Below are 22,102 nucleotides of genomic sequence, written 5' to 3' on the forward strand. Positions count from 1 at the left end.
TGTATTGCTCTTAGCAAGTATAAGCTACGGTTGTGATTTCTGTTCATCTGCTTAGTTATAAAAAATTCTGCGATTTCTGTTCATCTGCTTAGTTATAAAACATTCTATTGCAACCAAAATTTTTTGGATGCCACGTGGTTTGTTATCAAAGAATTTGACCTGAAACTCATTTTAGTAAGAGTGAATTAAAAAGGGCAGAGCCTGTCTTTTTACCTCCCAGAAGTGTTGAGAAAACATGAGAAGTGATTGGTATAGTTTATATGATAGCTGCTATATAAATTCAAGATTATTATTTTAATAACTAAGATGAAGTCCTGTCTTTGAGAGAGATCTTTCTGGGCGCTTTGCCCCTGTATATCTGAGAGGTAGATACATAGCGAGGAAGGTTAAGAGCGTGGAATCTAGGGCCCTGCCCAGCAGTTTACTAGCTGTGTGAATTTGGACAGATTACTTAAACTGTATGTGCCTCAATCTCCTCATTTATGAAGTAGGAATGATAATAAGCACTTATTCTAATTGTTGTTAGACTTAAGTGAGTTAACGTATGTAAAGCATATAGAACGATTCCTGGAATGTTTTAAGTGCCATATAATTGTTAGCTAATATTATCACTTTTGGAAATGTTAATAAAATAATTATATCACAAAATTTAATATGGCTATACATGGATTAAAAAGTTATAGCTTTATACTTTTGTTTTAGGTGTATTAACTATTACCTTTTTCTCATTATTTTGTTTACGTTTTTGAAGGTTTCCCAATGAGTGGATCATGATGACCGTATTGTAGGGACTTGCCATAGTATGGCTGCTTCCCGATCTACTCGTGTTACAAGATCAACAGTGGGGTTAAACGGCTTGGATGAATCTTTTTGTGGTAGAACTTTAAGGAATCGTAGCATTGCTCATCCTGAAGAAATCTCTTCTCATTCTCAAGTACGATCAAGATCACCAAAGAAGAGACCAGAGCCTGTGCAAATTCAGAAAGGAAATAATAATGGAAGAACTACTGATATAAAACAGCAGAGTACTCGAGAGTCATGGGTAAGCCCTAGGAAAAGAGGACTTCCTTCTTCAGAAAAAGATAACGTAGAAAGGCAGTCTGTAGAAAATTGTGAAAGAAGGCAAGCAGAACCTGTTTCACCAGTTTTAAAAAGAATTAAGCGTTGTCTTAGATCTGAAGCACCAAACAGTTCAGAAGAAGATTCACCTATAAAATCAGACAAGGAGTCAGTAGAACAGAGGAGTACAGTAGTGGACAATGATGCAGATTTTCAAGGGACTAAACGAGCTTGTCGATGTCTTATACTGGATGATTGTGAGAAAAGGGAAATTAAAAAGGTGAATGTCAGTGAGGAAGGGCCACTTAATTCTACAGTAGTTGAAGAAATCACGGGCTATTTGGCTGTCAATGGTGTTGATGACAGTGATTCAGCTGTTGTAAACTGTGATGACTGTCAGTCCGATGGGAACACTAAACAAAATAGCACTGGTTCCTATGTGTTGCAGGAGAAATCAGTAGCTGAAAATGGGGATTCGGATACCCACACTTCAGTGTTCCTTGGTAGTAGGAAGGAGGACAGTTATATAGACCATAACGTGCCTTGCACAAATTCAGAAGTGCAGGTCAAGTTGGAGGACCACAAAATAGTAACTGCCTGCCTGCCTGTGGAACATGTTAATCAGCTGACTACTGAGCCAGCTACAGGCCCCTTTTCTGAAATTCATTCATCTTTAAGGGATTCTGAGGAGGAAGTAGATGTGGTGGGAGATAGCAGTGCCTCAAAAGAGCAGTGTAATGAAAACACCAATAACGCCCTGGACACAAGTCTTGAGAGTATGCCAGTCTCCGGAGAACCAGAACCATCTTCTGTTCTAGACTGTATTTCGGCTCAAATGATGTCTTTATCAGAACCTCAAGAACATCGGTATACTCTGAGAACTTCACCCCGGAGGGCGGCCCCTACCAGAGGTAGTCCCACTAAAAACAGTTCTCCTTGCAGAGAAAATGGACAACTTGAGGAGAATAATCTTAATCCCAGTGAAACAAATGCACCTGTTAGTGATAATATAAGTCAGTCTGTCACAAATCCCGATGAAATTTCTCACAATGAAAAAGGCATATGTTGTGACTCTGAAAATTATGGGAGTGAAGGACTAAGTAAGCCATCCTCAGAGGCAAGACTCAATATTGGACATTTGCCATCTGCCAAAGAGAGTGCCAATCCGCACATTACAGAAGAGGAAGATGATGATCCTGATGTTTATTACTTTGAATCAGATCATGTGGCACTGAAACACAACAAAGAGTATGTGTAAATATGGTAACCATGAATTCTGCTTTGTTTATTATTCCCCAAGTTTTCATTTATTCATAATGTCTATAGCATTTTTATTACAGCTAAAATTAATGCTTTAGCTGAAATTTTGGGTTTAACACAATGATATTCTCAACTCTTAAAAAAAATTTTTCCAAAAAAAAGACTAACATCCAGCTTTATTAGCCTTCTCAATGGCAATATGGTTTTCTAGTTTTAAGATTTCACACATCTCAAATTAGAAAAGACATGTGGAAACATGGTTGATGGTGTTTTTATTTTTTAATAAGTTTTATATTATTTGAGTTAATTTATAAAATAGAAACATCTTTAGTTATCACAGTACACTTGTAGAACTTTATGAAGTGTATATGGTGTCCACATAATGTAGAACAATTAATGAGTGAATAAACATCATCCAAATAAGGGAAATCTGGCAGGCTACAAATCTACATTTATCTTAGTTATTTACATCTAATTTCCAATTAAAACTTTTGATTTAAACAGTGTGCTTTATGCATCGTCTTTGACTTTTGTGATGTAGAGAAGTAGATATTACTGTTAATACTGTGACAGCTAGTTGTATGTTGTAATTAGCTTATTAGCAAGAGTTAAGTCTGCTCTATAGTTTACATAAAGCATTTGAGACAGATTTCTTTATTTTCCTGATTCTAAATTATAAGGGGAGACTGTATCTTAAAATACTATCTGTTCTCAACCTTTGTGATAAAGGTACTTTTTAAAATAAAGAATTCCGTGTCCAGATTTATCACGATTTTGCTTAGATTTTCTTTACAGTACTCTGGGCAATAACAAATGAATTGGAGCTATGTCTAAATCGTGAAAGGAACTGTTAACAAAAGTGCTTATCATAAATATCATGATCAGCAATAGTAAAAGATAGACTTAATCACGTTTACTTTTACAGAGTAGGCTTTTGAATAAATATCACAATCAGATTATATAAACTGTAAAAATACTTATTTGAGGAACCTTTTTAATGTTTTTGTTGTGGCAGCTGTCAGATCCTGCTGTATATTGGATGAAAGTATCAAATCCTGCCTTGTAGAATATAATAATCTTTTGCCACGCATTATAGATAGTTTAGATTTGTACATGATAACATGGTGGCCTTTTAGCATAGGTCTCTTTTCTGAAAATTTTCTTCTGTTTTCTTTATAAACAGCATTTTAATATTGTGTTTCATAGATCATTTTATTTGAGCATTTTACTTATTTTGTGGAACTGTTAGCATTTTCATGTATTTGAAGTGTTTGAAGTCCAGTTTGAGATGGAAAAAAATTCATAAATGAAGTTTTTTCAATTTGAGATAAATTGAGTTCTTACCATTAGTATCATGTATCAGTTTTCAAAAGTAGAGTTTTTTCCTGCAGGCACTAGGAAGCAGAGCATGTGTCTTGGGGGAAATACCGAAAAGTCTGGAAGTATGCATATTTACAAGATGATACTCTATTCTATTCTTTGCTTTTTATTGCTTCTTTGGCAAAAGAGGTACTCTCTTATTAAGGGTTAACTGGTTATTAATCATGGAAAATATTCCCATTAGTACATTATGTTACTTTTTTGGTAAGAGCTCTTCTGGTGATTCTGAAGAATGATGTTCCTATAAAATGGTTCTCTAAAGATAGTGGCCATAACATTTGAAGAGTGAGGTGCATATTCCTAAACCTTTGAGAATGAGAACAATAGTTTCATGGGTTCCTTAGGATATAGAGTACTTTGGAATTTGGATGATAGTTGCTTTATTAGGACAGTGTTCTCAAGTTAAATTAGTGCCTTGTTGGGTGACTTTGGGCAACAGAATTGATTCCTTCTTGCTTTTTTGCTTTTTCCAAATCTTTTGAAAATAGCACCTTTGACCCTTCACTTTTAACTTTTTTTTCCCCCAAAGGAAGCAGATCAGCAGAAGTGGGATGGAGAGGGAGCATCTTGATTAGCATCTTGGTTAAAGATAATTTAAGAAAAATTGGGATGAGGTGTTTGATCATATCACATGTTAATCTCTTTCAGTAAAATCCCTGTTCCTATCTAGAACCAGGAGATGGTTAGAGAAAATGTTTTGACTGTTTTTACCCAAGTTGTCATTGTTGAAAATAGCATCATGATACCTGTCTAACGCTTTTAATTCTCAAATAAATTTCTGGCAGTTGGAAAATGTTAAAAGGTACTTTGGGGAAAGAAAGAAAGAAAAAAAAAGACACTTGGGGTAGATGGATTATTGTCCCCCTGCACACACAGATCTCCACCACTAGGGAATGAGTACTTCCTGATGGCCAGTTTAGAAAATATATTATGAGTAGAAGACACTGAGTGTGACGTAGCTCTTTGTCTGGAGCCAGGAGGCCATAGCTCTTTGTTCCAGTTACAGTTCTTTGAATTAACATTAATTAATCAGCAACCTTCTATCCTAGCATTCATCCTATAATTTATCCATCTTGTTTGCAGGGATATCATATACAAGGTCATCTAATCACTTCTAAATGTTTGAAAAGATATTTTATGTCGAGTCCTAGACTTAGACCCGATTCATGGTAATTAGGCCATAGGCCAGAGAAGTGAGCCTACAGATGTTTTGGGTGCTTGCCCTGTTTCCTCTCTAGATACCATCCCTCTTCTCCAGCATATAAACCCATAGGTGCTTTTCTGTATTTATTTATCCACATGGAGAACTCCACTGTGATCAAGGGACTGAAGAGTATCTTCTTCTCTGGTGTGATTCCAGCTGTGGAGTATTTTACTAGAATATGCCTTCTTAAAGATTAGGGGGTGGGGAATCAAAAAGAAATATACTTCAGCTCAAGACAGTCTCATCTTCTAGGTTGATAGAGTCTGTTAAAGTGGTAGATAATACCTAATGACTCTCTTTTTGGCCTAAATAGCTGGACTAACTGAGATCATGTGCTTAACTGTGGATTGCTCTTTCTGTTTGAGAATGGACCTTTTGATTTTGAATCAGAGACACTGAAACTGACCTCTAAATTTTGAAGTTCTGGTTCTAGGGAGAGAAGATATGGAAGATTTCAGGTCCTGGGATTTAATGTTCAGAGCTTTCCTTCCAATTCACAAGGCAGTCACTGGAAAATAAATTTTCAAATAAAAATGTGATTTGGTCAGTTGCCTCTGAATTCTCATTGTACAAGAATACTTAAATAAATTTGTACTTGAAGGGCCTTGGATAGCTTCATGAAAGCTTTTATGAACAGATAGAGGGTGAAAAGTCAGATTTAGGGTTTCTAGATTTTTGAGGTCTTACAAATGATTTAACTCATTGATAATATTGCTAATGTTGATATTGATTTGTAAGTTTCTAGATAATGAAAGCGTAAGAGTAAGATAGTTATTGCTCATCTAAGAGTGTTGCTCATGTAGTGTTCAGGTAAAAATCTTGTTTTCAAATCATATTAAGGAATATTACAAGAATTGCAGTTTCAAACTTGATTCTCTGAAAACATTAATGTACTAAATAATTATATGTCCTTCTGTTGCACAGTGCTTATGAGGAATCATTTGATACTTCATCAGTTTCAGAAGCTACATAGGAAAATCCTCATCAAGTCTTCTAGATTCATTACTTCCTATGAGACTACTTTTATTGTTTGTCAAGGTAATTTCTTTCAAAGGGCCAGAAAACTCCAAGACTAGGGATGGATTTTGCTTAGAAAGCACTAGAGTTGAAATCCGGCCCTGGATAAAATAATTTTACATTTGTACTGTGTTTCATAATTTACAAAGTAATTTCATCTAGTTTCTCATTTGACACCCACAACTACTTGGAAATAGACAGCATAGGTGGCAGTCCCTGTTTCCTAACTCATAATCAAGGTTTTTAGGTTATTTACTTAAAGTATGATGAATTCTGGGTAGAAATGGGGTTAGAACTTCTGTCTTTCAGTTGATAGTCTGAACTAGGTTCCCTGATCCAATAAAGATTTATTCTATGGACTTTTGGAATTTCTAGGTTGAGGACTCTAATGGAACAGATCTTGGATACCCAGTTTTCAAAATTTGTTAGCCCAAGTTTAAGCTCTGTAATTGTAATCATAATTATTTGGTTTTATCTGTCAGAGAATCAGCCTTATAGGTAAGTAACCTGTTTATTGAATGAAATACTTTCATGTTCATTTTTTTTTAATAAATTTTATTTATTTTTGGCTGCGTTGGGTCTTCGTTGCTGTGTGCAGGTTTTCTCTAGTTGCGGCGAGTGGGGGCTTCTCTTCGTTGCGGTCCGCAGGCTTCTCATTGTGGTGGCTTCACTTGTTGCAGAGCGCGGGCTCTAGGTGCGTGGGGCTTCAGTAGTCGTGGTTTGTGGGCTCTAGAGCACAGGCTCAGTAGTTGTGGCCCACAGGCTTAGTTACTCCACGGCATGTGGGATCTTCCCGGACCAGGGCTCAAACCCATGTCCCCTGAATCGGCAGGCGAATTCCTAACCACTGCGCCACCAGGGAAGCCCGTGTTCATTGTTTTGAAGAACATTTTGTTAGTGTGTCTGTGAAGGATAACTCCCATGTACAGTAAACTGGGGAAATAAAATTACAGCTACAACTTGACTTTACATAGAGGATTTGGATAATGCGCAAAAAATACTTTATGGAGGGTAGTTTAGAATGCAATTAGGTATATTAAAGTCAAAAGTTGCTAGGGAAAACTCATGGGAAAACAGTGTGGAATACAAGAGCCAGATTGGCCCCAGTAGTTTGACACAAAGATTAATGGGAGGAGGGAGATAAGTGTCCTAAGTATAAAATTTTGGGTTGAAGTGGAGTAAGCCATTGACTAGTCAAAATATTCAGTGAATTCTTTGTTTTTTCCTTTGAATACCAACATCTTTTATTTCAACTAATGTCAGTGGTTTCCAAAAGTAACTATCTGCCTGTGATTGAATTATATTTATACTCGAGTGTAATTTAATCTGTTCTTTTTGATTTAGGGTCATCTTTGCTGGCAGGGGTTATGTGGTGATACTTTTTCTGGCATCACTGCCAGAAGGTCTGTTTTCACCTGTGTTAAATGATTTGGGCTTCTCCGCTTTTTATGCTCTTAGAATGTGGCTTCTTTTCTAAGTTCTCTGGCTTCTTATGATTTTCTTAATTTTTGTTGACTTTCATTAGTCACTTGTGCTGTGATGGTACTTACCTTCTAATAATTCAGCCTTCCCTTCTAATTGCTTTCAGTTTTCTTTCAACTTGGAAACCAAGAATAACCAAGCTTGTAAGAATTGTCTCATGATTTTTAAGAGATGCACTGAGAAATTTCTTTTTGAATTAGTAAATGAGCATTAGTTCATGAAATTTTTTTTTTTTAATTGTGGGTTTTCTTGTTTGCTTCCTCTCTGATTTGGAGGCTGTGTCTTATGTAAGTTACCAGGTATCTAAATTTTGAATAAACAATAGTTGTTTCTTTATACATGGCAATAAATACTCATTAGAAATAAAACCCATCTAAAATAATTATCATTTATTTGAGACTGATTGAAGCTTAGCCTTTAGTTGCAGGAGCTTTATTTCTGTAAATTTTTATAGTAGGCTAAAAATGTTGTATTTTTACGTATTAGTAGCCTATACCATATATACTGTTTCTTTGATGATGCACGTCATCAGGTATTATAATGTACAGTAATAAGTGGGAAGATCTGTCTGTGACCGTTCTACTCCTCCCCACCCTCCTCCCTTCCTCCCTCTTACTTTAGTGGAATCTCTCTACCACATTTCCTTTGCATTATTATGGAAAGCTGCTTCTACTTGTCTCTTTAATTTCTGATTTTAACAGAGGGAAATTTGTAAAGTGATGAGAGGAGACTGAGTAATTTGTTCAGGGTTCTCTCAGTAGATAGAATTCTCTGTAGTGTGTTATGATTTTATTTTCACATATCTAGTAATATTTGTGTGGTAGACATTGTAAATATGTTGTTGACTGTCTGGATTTTGTTCTTTCTTTAAAAAGTGTTGAAATTTGGTCTGACAGGCAGTTAATTTACTTGATAATAAGCTTGGTCTTAATAAGGCTTATACTTTTAGCTCTGTTAGGGGGAAGTCCAGAGTAGCCTGTGCTCTAGATCTAGTTTAGCCTCACTTCTATGCCATGGCCTTTCTGGTGTCTCTTAAAAAGTTCTTTACTCTGTCTAGTTGAAACCCTAATGACTCTAGCTAGCCTCATGAGAATACTGGTAGTTACTCTTTGCTTGGTCCTGTGGAATCTCATGTTTTATATGTGCAGCTTTATGTTCAAGCCAAAGACTCTAGGTTTCTGTGTTCCATCCTTTTCTGTTTTGCTTCTTCTTTGGTGCTCTGTCCAACAAATTCCAGCTGCTTCAGCTTGCCCAAACTCTGTTTTCTGTCTCTCTGCTCATCCAGACCCCTTCTTATTTCATGATACTGATGGTACTTCTATGTAGAAAGTGAGTGTGATCCTAGGGCTTAGCTCATTTGTTTGCCCTCTCTCACAGGTCATAGTTCTGCTCTGCCTGTTGTCCATTGTCTGACAGTAATTGCTTCTATATTTTCTCCAGTTTGCTAGTTATGTATAGCAGGAGGGTATTCAGTGTTGGCTACTCTGTCATAACTGGAAGCGAAAATCTCTGATTTAATTTTAATATACATTAGGTGTGTTTTCTTCTCAGGACACTCACGCCTAGCCTACGGTTTGGCCATTTGGAAATGATTTTTTGTTGATGCTCCTGTGACAGTGAGGGCTAGTTTTTTTGTTTTTGTTTTTTTAAAAAATATTTATTTGGCTGCACCGGGTCTTAGTTGTGGCATGCAGACTCTTAGTTGTGGCATGCATGTAGGATCTAGTTCTGACCAGGGATAGAACCCGGGCCCCCTGCATTGGGAGTGTGGAGTCTTAGCCACTGGACCACCAGGGAAGTCCCTAGTTTTTAGTTATACCTTAAAAATCAGTTTAAGTGACGACTTTTGCTAAGAAGCTTAAGTCAGAGAAATTGGAATAATAACGATTTGAATTGAAGAATGAAGGTAAAAAGAAACTTGACATTGTTTTAGTTGTGTTGATGAGGTATTGTTATGGTTGAGGCAGAAGTAAAAAGTTGGGTTACTGGTTGATATATACTTCAGGAGGAGGGTAAAAGAGAAAGTGACATACAAGAAGATATGAAACATTGTTTACTAGGTTTAGAATGGTAGCCATAAATGATTAAGGAGTAATGTAATGTATCTGGATTTTAGTTAGCTCTTTTTCTTAGACCCTTCAGATCTTTTTGCTGGACCAAACTTTCTGTATTATATTTTCAGAAAGCCATGATGAATGTTCCCTTTTTACGACTATCAGTTTAATCCAGTTTCTTTTATATACTTTTTTCTTAAATAAAATTAAATGTAGAGTATTATGCAGAAATCTATTTTGCCTGGTACCGTAATTTTTATCATTTGTATTAAGTTGAAAAATTTTGGCTGAACTCTTTCTTTCTTTGCTACTTTTCACTTGTCTCACATTATCTTTCCCCATAATTTTTAAATGTATTTTTATCATGTTTTAAATAATAGGTCTCAGAATATAAAAGCATAAGATTATTTTGCTCTGCTTAAACTTTAGTTAGAGAGCAAGGGTCATGCTAAAAGTTTATTGGCAATGAGGGTAGGAAGTGGGAGTGAAAAAGATTACAATCAAACCCTAAAGTATCTTCTTAATAAACACTTCAAAACATATATATGGGTGTGAAGAGTCAGTAAAGGCAACAAATATAACATTTTCTGTCAAAATTAGAGTTTTTCTTAAGGCACCAATCATGAGTAGATAATGTTTGTGTTTTTCTTTTTATTTACTTATTTTTTATTTTTGGCTGCACCACACAGCATGCAGCGTCTTAGCTCCCCAACCAGGGCTGGAACCTGGGCCCCCTACAGTGGAAGCACGGAGCCTTAACCACTGGACTGCCCGTGAATTCCCAGTGTTTGTGTTTTTAAAATGCTAACTCGTTTAATTGTAGGATCTCAATATTTAAAAAATTTTTATTTGTAAATTATTTTCAGAGGTTGGACTAGATTTGAGGAGTGTTCCAGTCCCCTTCCATTACTGTTCTAAACTGGTACTGTGGAGCTGGGTAAATGTCTTTAACTTCTATGGTTGTCAGTTTTCTCATCTATAAAGTTGACATGATTTGATTTCTGTAATTCTAATTATTTTTCATATATGTCTGTCTATCTGTCTATCTGTATATATGATTTTGAATTCTCTTTGTCTGCTCTCCCCTTTACTTTTGGCCCTGCTCAGGCTTCAGTTGTTTACTTTCTTCATATTTTGCATGCTCTCTGGGCATTCTCACTGCTGTGAAATTGCCATCTTATATACTGATGGGTTTCCAAATTTACATGTCCAATCAGATTATTCTTGAACTTTGGACCATTTATAAGATATCTCCATTTACATGTCTCACAATAACTCAGTGGAACATGTCTAAAGTTGAACTCATCGTTGCTTCCTCCATACACACCCAATAAACACCACCATCTTTTTACTTAGTTGGTAGGGTCTTTCATTTGCCCAGTCTAGAAAAACGTACTCCTATTTTTCTTCAGTTACTTCTTCACCATACCCTCCTCTCCCACCAATGTTGATTCAACTTTATTTCTTTATTATTAATGTCACTTTCTTAAATTAATCTTAAATTAATGCCACTATCTTCTCTTTTCTAGATTATTGGAAATGGTTCCTCAGTTGCTTTCTGTGATGAGAGTGTATTGTTTCCCCCATGGATTCCTGTATTGTAGCTGGCATAAATGTCTTTAAAATAAAACCTATTCTTTTTTTTTTTTTTAAAGAAGATGTTGGGGGTAGGAGTTTATTTATTTATTTATTTATTTATGCTGTGTTGGGTCTTCGTTTCTGTGCGAGGGCTTTCTCTAGTTGTGGCAAGCGGAGGCCACTCTTCATCACGGTGCACGGGCCTCTCACTATTGCGGCCTCTCTTGTTGCAGAGCACAGACTCCAGAAGCGCAGGCTCAGTAGTTGTGGCTCATGGGCCTAGTTGCTCTGCGGCATGTGGGATCCTCCCAGACCAGGGCTCGAACCCGTGTCCCCTGAATTAGCAGGCAGATTCTCAACCACTGCGCCACCAGGGAAGCCCCAAAACCTATTCTTTAAAATGAATTACTGCATGATTTTAAAATATTCTCATTTATTTTCTGCCTCTCACTCTATATTTGAAACAGATTAAGCCTTTAGTTCCTTGATGATTGTATTCTTTCACTCTAGAATTTCTCATATGCCTAACTGCTTGCTCTAGTCCACTCTTACCCCCTTGCCCTGGTTACCTTCCTTTCCCTGTCTGCAAAGGGAGAAGGCTGTCACAGTTTAGATATCATATTCTCTGTGAGATCTTTCATATCTTCCCATGACTGATTAATTACTCCTTGTGTTCTCTGTCATAGCAAATTATAATTTCCTGTAAACATGTACCATACAGTGAACCTCAAGCTCTTTGAGGTGTCCATGCCTTACTAGTCGGTTGATGTATCATCATTGATATGTCAAGCCTTATCCTGCTTTGAAAATGTCAGAAAAATTTGGCATGCTTTTCATACTAGAAATTTTTTTATGCCATTAGTTTGACTTTTAAGATTCTCAATTTATGGAGTTAGTATTAATGATGATTTCCCTTTTTTTTACTTAAAAATATCTAGACTTTAAATTTTCAAATGAAAACAATGAATAACCAGTATAATCATTCACATAGTTCACTAAACTCAGGAACTGTGAAGAGATAATGGCAGGGGGTGGGGAGATAAAAGGGTGTGTCTCATGATCAGGGATGGTTGTCTGAACACAGTACCTGGTTAAAATAATGTTTTTACATGGTCACATAAAAAAGTAAGTTCAGTTGTTAATACCAGACCCAAAGAGAAGAAGTCATTGTATTATAAAACAAATTTACAAGTTTGGTATGATCAGAATGTTTTATATGGCTTCAGATATATTTTTATAATCTAGAGTTTTGCCAGCCGCCTTTAGAAAGCATATGGAATGATAAGAATTTGGTTGAGGTTGTCTTTATTGAATTGAAGGACTTGAAAGAAAATGTGTGTCCCTGTCTATGTATGTGTGTCTGTCCTGTTATTTAAAGATTTTCATCAGAGGTTATTATCCACCTTTCTCTGTACAAACTCATAATTTTGAGTAGATACTAGAAATAATTAAATATGACAAGACATATCCTGTGCCTTTGAAGTTATTGTGAAATGATCAGATACCCTAACAGATTTGTAGTTTGCTTATATTTGAGGTGTGTTGCCTGTTAGAGTATTAGCTTATAACTAGAAATTACTAGCTTGTCGCAATTATTTGAAACTTTAATTTATTTGCAATTCCAGAATAGAAGGTGAACTTTTTAGATGTTACAGAGGATTGTTTCTTAGAGTGGGTAATCTAAAACTCTTGAGTAGGGAAAATATGTGAATCTTGGTCTGACTGGTCAGGATTTTTTCTAGATGACTGTGCAACTTTTATAATATTGACCACAATACAGTTGCACTCAGCTTCCTATTTAAGAAGGAAAACTCAAGAATTCTGTTGATTAGATTTAGGAAAACAGGTACTAGGAACAAGTTGAAAGATCATCTTTTAAGGTTTATTACTACAAGAAACCTGGAGTCTTTAGGGAGGGAAAAAACCACATTATTTGGAGCCTATAAAAGTGTGGATTAAAAAGAATGATACTCACATTCTTTTAAAAACTCCCTGTGAAAGCCTTTGTATGGTTCTTCAAAAGGTATTCAATTTGAATACAAAATATTAAAATCCATTAATTAGTAAGGAACCTCTTCAGGTTATTTAAAACTAGTGAGAGAAATAAAGTCAAGGTTGTCAGAGCTTGTTTTAGTAAGAACTTGCTGGTTTCAGGAATCAGAAACCCATTCAAAGTATGTCAAATAAAAAAAAAGTTTATTTTGAATAAATAGTAGACAGTCTTATGAATATCCAGTGTCAGGAAATAAAGTCTAACCAAGCCTCATGAAATTATAACCTGTCAGTATCCAAGATTATACTCTCTTACCTCTGTTTCTCTTTGTGCAGCACGGACTGTGGTTTTTCTCTTTACCAATGTTTCTTTGCACACTTTTTGCCTTCTTTCCCCCATAATTTCAGTTTGCGAATGGCAGTGACTTCCCACTGTGACTGCGTCATCTTTATTCTGCAGAGCTGCTTCTCACATTCTCTAAAGAGAACCTGGTTATTGACTTTTCAGTAGATGGACTCTCCTGGGTCAGGTTTCTATCCCTGGCAAAATTATCAATGGTCAGGGGTGGAATTACTGTGGGAGGGAAGTGGGGTGGAGCTGGAGACAGTCTGTTGTGGCATATCCTTTCTGCAAGGATATCTTCTAGGGAAGAGGTTGGTGGGCAATGTAGGTGGTCAAAACATGCCCATTATAGACCAGTTGGTGTTTTGGGTCAAATTGTATTCTTGATCAGTTAGATATCTATAAAATGGGTTGTGGGAATCCTCATACATTGCTAGTGGGAATGTAAAATAAAATGGTACACCTACTGTAGCAATCTGTTTGGAAGTTCCTTGATATATTAAACATAAAATTACCATACGATCCAGCAATTCCACTTTTAGATATATACTGAAATTTTTAAAAACAGGTATTCAGGTAAAAAACCCTTGTACACAGATGTTCATGGCAGCACTGTTCACAGTAGTAAGAGGGTGGATACAACTCAAATGTCCATAGACTGATGAATTGATTAAAAAATGAAGTTTTATCAATACAGTGGAATACTATTCAGCCATACAAAGGAATGAAGTACTTTTACATGTTACAACATGGATGAATTTTGAAAATATTATGCTAAGTGAAAGAAGCCAGACACAACAGGTCACATATTGTATGATTTCATTTATGTGAAATATCTAGAAGAAGCATATTCATAGAGATAAAAAGCAGGTCAATGGTTGCTAGGGGCTGATGGTTGCACAACATTGTGAATGTACTAAATGCCACTTAATTGTATGCTTTAAAATGGTTAAAATGGTGAATTTTTTGTTATGTGAATTTTAACACAGTAAAAAGAATGACAAAGTATGGGGTGAGGTATGTGCATACCAGAGGATGCTCAAGAAAATCCATTGGGAGATAGGAAGAGAATGCTATTTATATGTATTTTTCCTTATTCTTAAGAATTTTGGGAGTTCTTTGTATTTGTTTATAATGTATATAATAAGTACAGTAAAACATATAATTTATAAGTTAAGTATACATATATTGGAAGCATGTGCCACAATTTTTATTTTATTTTTACCAGTAGAGCTGCTTGGTACAAAAATATGAAAATCATTGTTTTTAACAAGGAAAAGTCAGTTGTTAATCATTAACTTTTTGCTTAAGTGGGGAGTTTAAAAAAAATATTAGTAGATTCTCTCTTGAAGTCAGGATTATAGAATCCTAATAATACATTTAGAGAAACTGTTGGCCTCAGCTGGCATTCACTTTACAGTGAAAACAACTTTGGGTTACTTTAGCCAAATCATGGTGATCTATTATAATTAGACTGACTTTTTTTTTTTTTTTTTTTTTTTTTTTTTTTTTTGCGGTACGCGGGTCTCTCACTGTTGTGGCCTCTCCCGTTGCGGAGCACAGGCTCCGGACGCGCAGGCTCAGCGGCCATGGCTCACGGGCCCAGCCGCTCCGCGGCATGTGGGATCTTCTCGGACCGGGGCACGAACTCATGTCCCCTGCATCGGCAGGCGGACACTCAACCACTGCGCCACCAGGGAAGCCCTAGACTGACATTTTAAGTATTACTATCATTCTTAAGAAGAACACCAAAGGGATCTTAGGAATCAGAGACTTGTGAATTTTCTTCATACTGCGAAATTGAAGCCAGTAATGCTAATGATAATAAATATGAATAGTGGTTATTTAGAGAAAAACCAGTGATTTGGGGGAGAGGAATCATGGTTTCTGCAAGGGCAAGGATGGGAAACATGCCTAGCCAATTAATGAGAATTCTTTAAGAGAAAATTGTTAATAAAGAGCACTCAGGAATGTATAACGTATGTAGACTTAGGAGCCTTCGGGAAGGTTCTGTGTTATAGTTATTTCTTTTTAAATATGTGATTAAAAATATTAGTTAATTTGAAGGGATCTTTGACATACAGGAATTACATAGTGGTTATATTGATATTAGGTAGCATGTGACTATAGGTAGTACTACTGATTTGCTAAGTTTTATTTAAAAAGCAAAAATAAGTAAAACATCTTTCACTTTACAGATATCAGTGCCTCACTTTACTGGACTCAACCATCATGCTCAAAATGTTTTTGGAACTCAGTTTCTAACAGCTTACAGAATATCCTCAGTGGCAATAATTTTTGAAGGATATTTAATTTTTACTTGGTTTCTTAATCAGGTTTGGTACAGAAATACAACATGGAGAAACAAATATACTTTGTGTCAGAATTGAAATTGTAAGTAATGAAACTGATGTTCTTTCATTCCTCACTAACCTGAACCTAATGTGACTAATGAACTTGGCTCTGAAGAATTTCAGAAAAACTTTATAGCCATTTTGCATATGCATCATCTATCACTATCTTCTTTCCTAGATTGTGAGTTTCTTTGAAGGTGGGACCAGGTTTGTTGCACGTGATGTAGTTTCTTCACATTGGTTTAATCATTACCGTCTTTGTTAAAGATTTAGAATATTTTATGGATCTCTCCGCACCTCCTCTGTCTCATTTTTCTAGTCATCATAGTAAAAAATTCTGGGAAATAATACTGTGTAAAGACCATCCTACTCCTTGATTATATTCTATAGTTCTGCATCTGTTTAATTTTGAACAACCTTTCTTACTACCCTAAGTTGATGTACTGTGATGGTGGTGTTGCCATTTTTTTGTTAAGTAGAAAGAAGGCTTCCTTGAATTATTTGGTCTGCTGATCATCACTTGTGAAAGCAAAGAGAGAAAGAGAAGAGGGAGCAACTGGGGCTACACCATTGTGGAGGTTGATGGTTGTAGATGCCTCTACTGCTGGTGCCATGCTGTGCAGTCATTCCTGCCACCCCATTCATTAAGGCTTCTTTGAAGAATGAATGTTCTTTTTACATTTGCTTGCTTCCCTAATATTAGAAGTGGATTATAACTTCTGGTCCATTGCCCATGGTTAGACTCTGAAGCTATGTTTTGATATGAAAGTAGATAAACATAAATATTGTGAGGGATTTGGAACTTGAAGCTAGCTAGGCACACCCTGGGCTCTTCTGTTTTTTTTTTTTTCTCATTTTATTTCTCTTTGCTTTCAAGACTGTACTCACATCTGATTTTTATATCCAGTCATCCATGTTATTTTTAATTCTTTGCTACTTTAGGATGAAGAAACAGTAGTTAATAAATCGTTTAATAAATGACTGGACCAGTCTGGGGTTCAGCGTGGTGAAAGTCAGCTCCTAGTTGTAGAAGTGGCAGCTATTATGCTAATCATCCATGTAATTAAACCTGGCTTTTATTTTTCTCTTTAGAGGAACAGCAAAATTGCTTGTTTACTGTTATGACCTACTGGATAAAGAGATTTATTCTAACACTTTACAGTTGCTGTGATGATAATGGTTTCAGAGGCTGTTTTATCCCTATGAATTTATAGGTGTAAAAACCTAGACCAGAAAAGATAAGTCATGTTCAAGATTGTAAAATTAGTGGCAGAGTTGCCACTTGTTCCATGTTTCCTGACTCTCAGACCAGGCATTTTCTACTCTTAATTCCTTATAAAAGTTTAAAATTGTTACTATTATTATTATTTTGGTCTACATAACAGTCCTGAGGGTGTGCTTGTCAAATTTTACCACCTCAGTGAAGAAACTATAAACTTCTCCAAAATTTTTTAAATGGACTTTATTTTTTAGTACAGTTTCAGATTTACAGAAAAATTAAGAAGAAAAGTACAGAGAATTCCCATATGTCCTGCAATATTTCCTCTGTTAACATCTTATAGTAGTATAATATATTTGTTATAATTAGCGAATTGATACATTTTTATTAATTGTATATAATATAGTTCAATTAACATATATAAAATTTATTAAAGTAAACACTTTGTATCCAGAGTTCCTTAGTTCCGGAATCCCAATTAGTATACCACGTTTCTTTTAGTTTTCGTGTCTCCTTAGGCTTCTCTTGGTTGTGGCAGTTTCTCAGACTTGTCTTGTTGATGACCTGGGCAATTTTGAGGGATACTGGTTACGTATTATAGGTGCCTCTGTATTGTAATTTGTCTGACTTTTTCCCTCATGATTAGACTAGGGTTGTGGGCTTTTGGGAGGGAGACCATAGAGGTAAAATGCCATTTTTATCATGTCATATCAAGGGATATACTGTTAATATGATTTATTGCTGTTGATGTTGACCTTGATCACTTCACTGGAGTAGTATTTGTTAGATTTCTTATTGTAAAGTTACTCTTCTACCAGTATCCATATTGTATTGTTTGGAAAGAAATCACTGTACAGCCCACACTTAAAGAGGGTAGAGCATTTACATAAATTATTTGAAATTCTTCTGCGTGGGATTTTTTTTTCTCTTTTCTTTCATTTTTTCAGTCATTTATTTAAATCAGTATGGACTCATAAATATTTATTTTTATACCTTGGGGTATAATTTAGTACTGCTTTATTTTATTGCTCAAATTGTTCCAGCTTTGGCCATTGGGAACCTTTCTGATGGCTCCTGTGTCCCATCAAGGTGATATATTTTTGTTGTGTGTATTTGGTTTTTTGAGCACTTTCTTACTTTTTGGAACTTCAAAATACTCCAGACTCATCTTGTATGTTTCCTGCCCCAGTCCTAGAATCAGCCTTCTCTGCAAGGAACCTCAGTTCCCTTTATTGGAAAATGGTATTAGAAACCAGTATTTGAGTGCTGTGAGTACTCACTGATACTAGGGTTGCTGTTGCTTTTATTTAGTGTCACAGCTAGAGCAAGAACATATATGTGTGTATACTAACCTGTGTATACACATATCTATAAATCTTTGTTTTAAATTTTTTTTTTTTTTTTTTTTTTTGCGGTACGCGGGCCTCTCACTGCTGTGGCCTCTCCCGTTGCGGAGCACAGGCTCCGGACGTGCAGGTTCAGCGGCCATGGCTCACGGGCCCAGCCGCTCTGCGGCATGTGGGATCCTCCCGGACCGGGGCACGAACCCACGTCCCCTGCATCGGCAGGCGGACTCTCAACCACTGCACCACCAGGGAAGCCCTGTTTTAAATAAATTTATTTTTATTTATTATTTTTGGCTGTGTTGGGACTTTGTTGCTGTGTGCGGCCTTCAGTAGTTGTGGCTTGCAGGCTCTAGAGTGCAGGCTCAGAAGTTGTGTCCCCCCCACCAAAGAAGTGGAAGGAATAGCAGTGGAGAATAAGGAATTTTCTTCCTTTTGATTCTAATAAAATCAAGGTATTTATTACATTATTTAAGACCTGGTCTTCACAAATTTATTCTATGGTTAGGACTTCAAAAGTATAATTCAGCTAAATGCAAGTGAAAACAAGCTTCTATTTAAGAGAAATATGTTATACTCAAATTTCTTCAGAGATGGAAGAGTTATTCCTGCATGCTGTTATATTAGGGATTATGTGTTTAGACCAATACTTTAACAGCAGCTAGATGATGTTTTAGTCATTTACTGATGAAGGTAGAACTTGCCAACTATTACCCAAACAAGGTGGTAAAAAAAGTAAAGATCGTCAGACACTTTAAAATAAGGGCACACTCTGTAAATACTGATTTTCTTGGCATGGATAATTTTCGTTTTCCCTTAGCTAAGAAAAATAAATGATGTTTCTATTTTTAATATGCAGGCTAATATTTTATAAACAGATTATATTTTTGCCTTTAGGTTTTTTTTCAGTCAAAGTTATGTAAGTGAAAAATTTTCCAGCTTAAAAAAATATTGTGTGTGTATATAATTTAAATGGAGAAAGAGCTGGTCTATAACAAAGACAAGTATTCTTTAAATTTTTTTTTTAACCAAAAACAACATAGGAGGCATAAGACTATGTCTAAGCATAAAGGGAACGAGGGCTGATACTATCAAATGCTTATTGAAAGTTTTGGAGATGTGGGAAGCCTCAATTCAAACATATTTGCATTCAGAAGCGAACAGCAAGGTTTAGAGATCCAGGGAATGGGTGTAGAACGTAAGGGATTGGTGAGTTGACTCTTCTCACATAGCTTACTAGAGATATTACTTTTGGTACATGACACTGCCTAAATTTGCTTTCTTGATTTGTAAAGACTTAAATGTAGCTCACAAATAATTTTTTAAAAACATTTTTATTGGAGTATAATTGATTTACAATGTTGTGTTAGCTTCAGGTGTACAGCAAAGTGAATCAGTTATACATGTACATATATCCACTCTTCTTTTCAATTCTTTTCCCATATAGGCCATTGCAGAGTACCCTGTGCTATGCAGTAGGTCCTCATTAGTTATCTCTTCTATGTATAGTAGAGTTTATATGTCAATCCCAGTTTCCCAATTTATCCCTCCCCCCCTTATCCCTGGTAACCTTGTTTGTTTTCTGTATCTGTGACTCTACTTTTGTTTTGTAAATAAGTTCATTTGTACCCTTTTGTTAGATTCTACATATAAGTTATATCATATGATGTTTGTGTTTCTCTGTCTGACTTCACTCAGTATGACAATCTCTAGCTCACAAATAATTTTTAAAAATTGTATTGCAGTTATACATTATCTTTGCCCCTTAGTTAAATTATTTCATTCATTCATCTCAACTGTGAATAGTAGTTTCTAATATTGATAATTCTTTTTTTTTTTTTTTTTTTGCGGTAAGCTAGGCTCTCACTGTTGTGGCCTCTCCCGTTGCGGAGCACAGGCTCCGGACGCGCAGGCTCAGCGGCCATGGCTCACGGGCCCAGCCGCTCCGCGGCACGTGGGATCTTCCCGGACTGGGGCACAAACCCGTGTACCCTGCATCGGCAGGCAGACTCTCAACCACTGCGCCACCAGGGAAGCCCGATAATTCTTTTTTAGAAGATATTTATTTATTTGGCCGTCCCAGGTCTTAGTTGTGGCATGCTGGTCTATTTCCCTGACCAGGGATCGAACCTGGGCCCCCCTGCATTGGGAGCATGGAGTCTTAACCACTGCACCACCAGGGAAGTCCCTAATAGTGAAAATTCTTACTTTTTTTTTTTTTTTTTTTGCGGTACGCGGGCCTCTCCCGCCGCAGAGCACAGGTTCCGGACGCGCAGGCTCAGCGGCCATGGCTCATGGGCCCAGCCGCTCCACGGCATGTGGGATCTTCCCGGACCGGGGCACGAACCTGTGTCCCCTGCATCGGCAGGCGGGCTCTCAACCACTGCGCCACCAGGGAAGCCCGATAATTCTTAATGAATCTTTATTGCTTTTTAGGATTGATACAATGTAGCAGAATAGAGCTGCACATTAGAATCACTTACGATGTTTTAAAAATATATGAATGCCTAGACTTGCCCTAGAGATTCTGATTTAGTCTGTGGAATCTTGATCACCCCTCTCTCTCTCTTTAAAAAGCTCTCCAAATGATTGTAATATTCAGCCAGGTTTGAAAGTCATTGCCTTATATAGGATAGTTTTAGAACTTCAATACTGAGACTAATTTTATTTTTTTTTGGCCACGCTGCGGCTTGGGGGATCTTAGTTCCCCAACTAGGGATCCAACCTGAGCCCACGGCTGTGAAAATGCTGAGTCCTAACCACGGGACCGCCAGGGAATTCCCTACTAATTTTTTTTTTTTTTTTTTTGCGGTACGCGGGCCTCTCACCTCTGTGGCCTCCCCCGTCGCGGAGCACAGGCTCCGGACGCGCAGGCGCAGCGGCCATGGCTGACGGGCCCAGCCGTTCTGCGGCATGTGGGATCTTCCTGGACCAGGGCTCAAACCTGTGTCCACTGCATCGGCAGGCGGACTGCCAACCACTGCGCCACCAGGGAAGCCCCCCTACTAAATTTTAATGATTCAGCTTAAAAAGAGAAATTTCAGATTGGTTTTTCAATTAAAATATTTCATTAAGAATTTTAAATTTGGATTTCCCTCGTGGCGCAGTGGTTAAGAATCTGCCTACCAATGCAGGGGACACGGGTTTGAGCCCTGGTCCAGGAAGATCCCACGTGCCGCAGAGCAACTAAGCCCATACACCGCAACTACTGAGCCTGTGCTCTAGAGCCTGCGAGCCACAACTACTGAAGCCCAAGTGCCACAACTACTGAAGCCCACGCGCCTAGAGCCCATGCTTCGCAACAATGAGAAGCTCGCGCACCGCAACAAAGAGTAGCCCCCGCTCGCCGCAACTAGAGAAAGTCCCCGCACAGCAAGGAAGACCCAATGCGGCCAGAAAATAAAAAATAAATTTAAAAAAAAGTTAAATTTATTTTTAGGAGAAAAACTTTTAAACTTAGAACATGTATTTTCCTTTTTTCTTTTTATGACCCTTAAAAGTGAGTGCTAATCTTTAATTTGGCATCTATAATAAGATGTCTTCTGACATTTATTAAGCATAACTATTATAATCTACAATAATATTAAAAAATTCTTATATTGTTTATAAGCCATTAGATGACAGGCAGCATAGAATTTTAAAGGGCCAGTCCAAATAGCATTATGTCAGAAGTGGTTTCATGGTAATATGTTGCACTCTGATCATATTTTTATTTATTTGGTCTTATACTTTGAAGAGCAAGTAATAAGTAAATGTCTGTAAATTATCAGATATAGTTTCCCTCAGTCTTCATTTGTGTTAATATTCATTTACTGAA

The 22,102-nt window shown here is 36.8% G+C and overlaps 1 protein-coding gene across 10 annotated transcripts in view; it reads left to right on the forward strand.

Annotated features, from left to right (window-relative positions):
* The window catches only part of ZZZ3 (zinc finger ZZ-type containing 3), a 139,253-nt gene that overhangs the window by 47,613 nt on the left and 69,538 nt on the right, over window positions 1–22,102 (forward strand). For 9 of the 10 annotated variants that reach the window (XM_089920801.1, XM_022581047.3, XM_022581050.3 and 6 more), the window contains one exon: window positions 752–2,307. In XM_089920801.1, coding sequence (XP_089776927.1) covers window positions 803–2,307 — 1,505 coding nt within the window. In that variant the 5' untranslated portion in view covers window positions 752–802. Of the gene's footprint in view, window positions 1–751; window positions 2,308–15,567; window positions 15,764–22,102 lie in introns of those variants that run through there. The other variant, XM_089920804.1, reaches the window with a different exon arrangement.

This window comes from Delphinapterus leucas, chromosome 1, assembly GCF_059928025.1.
Source record: "Delphinapterus leucas isolate spDelLeu-1000000601 "Yukka" chromosome 1, BTC_Dleu_Yukka2, whole genome shotgun sequence".
NCBI classification, from domain to species: Eukaryota; Metazoa; Chordata; class Mammalia; order Artiodactyla; family Monodontidae; genus Delphinapterus; species Delphinapterus leucas.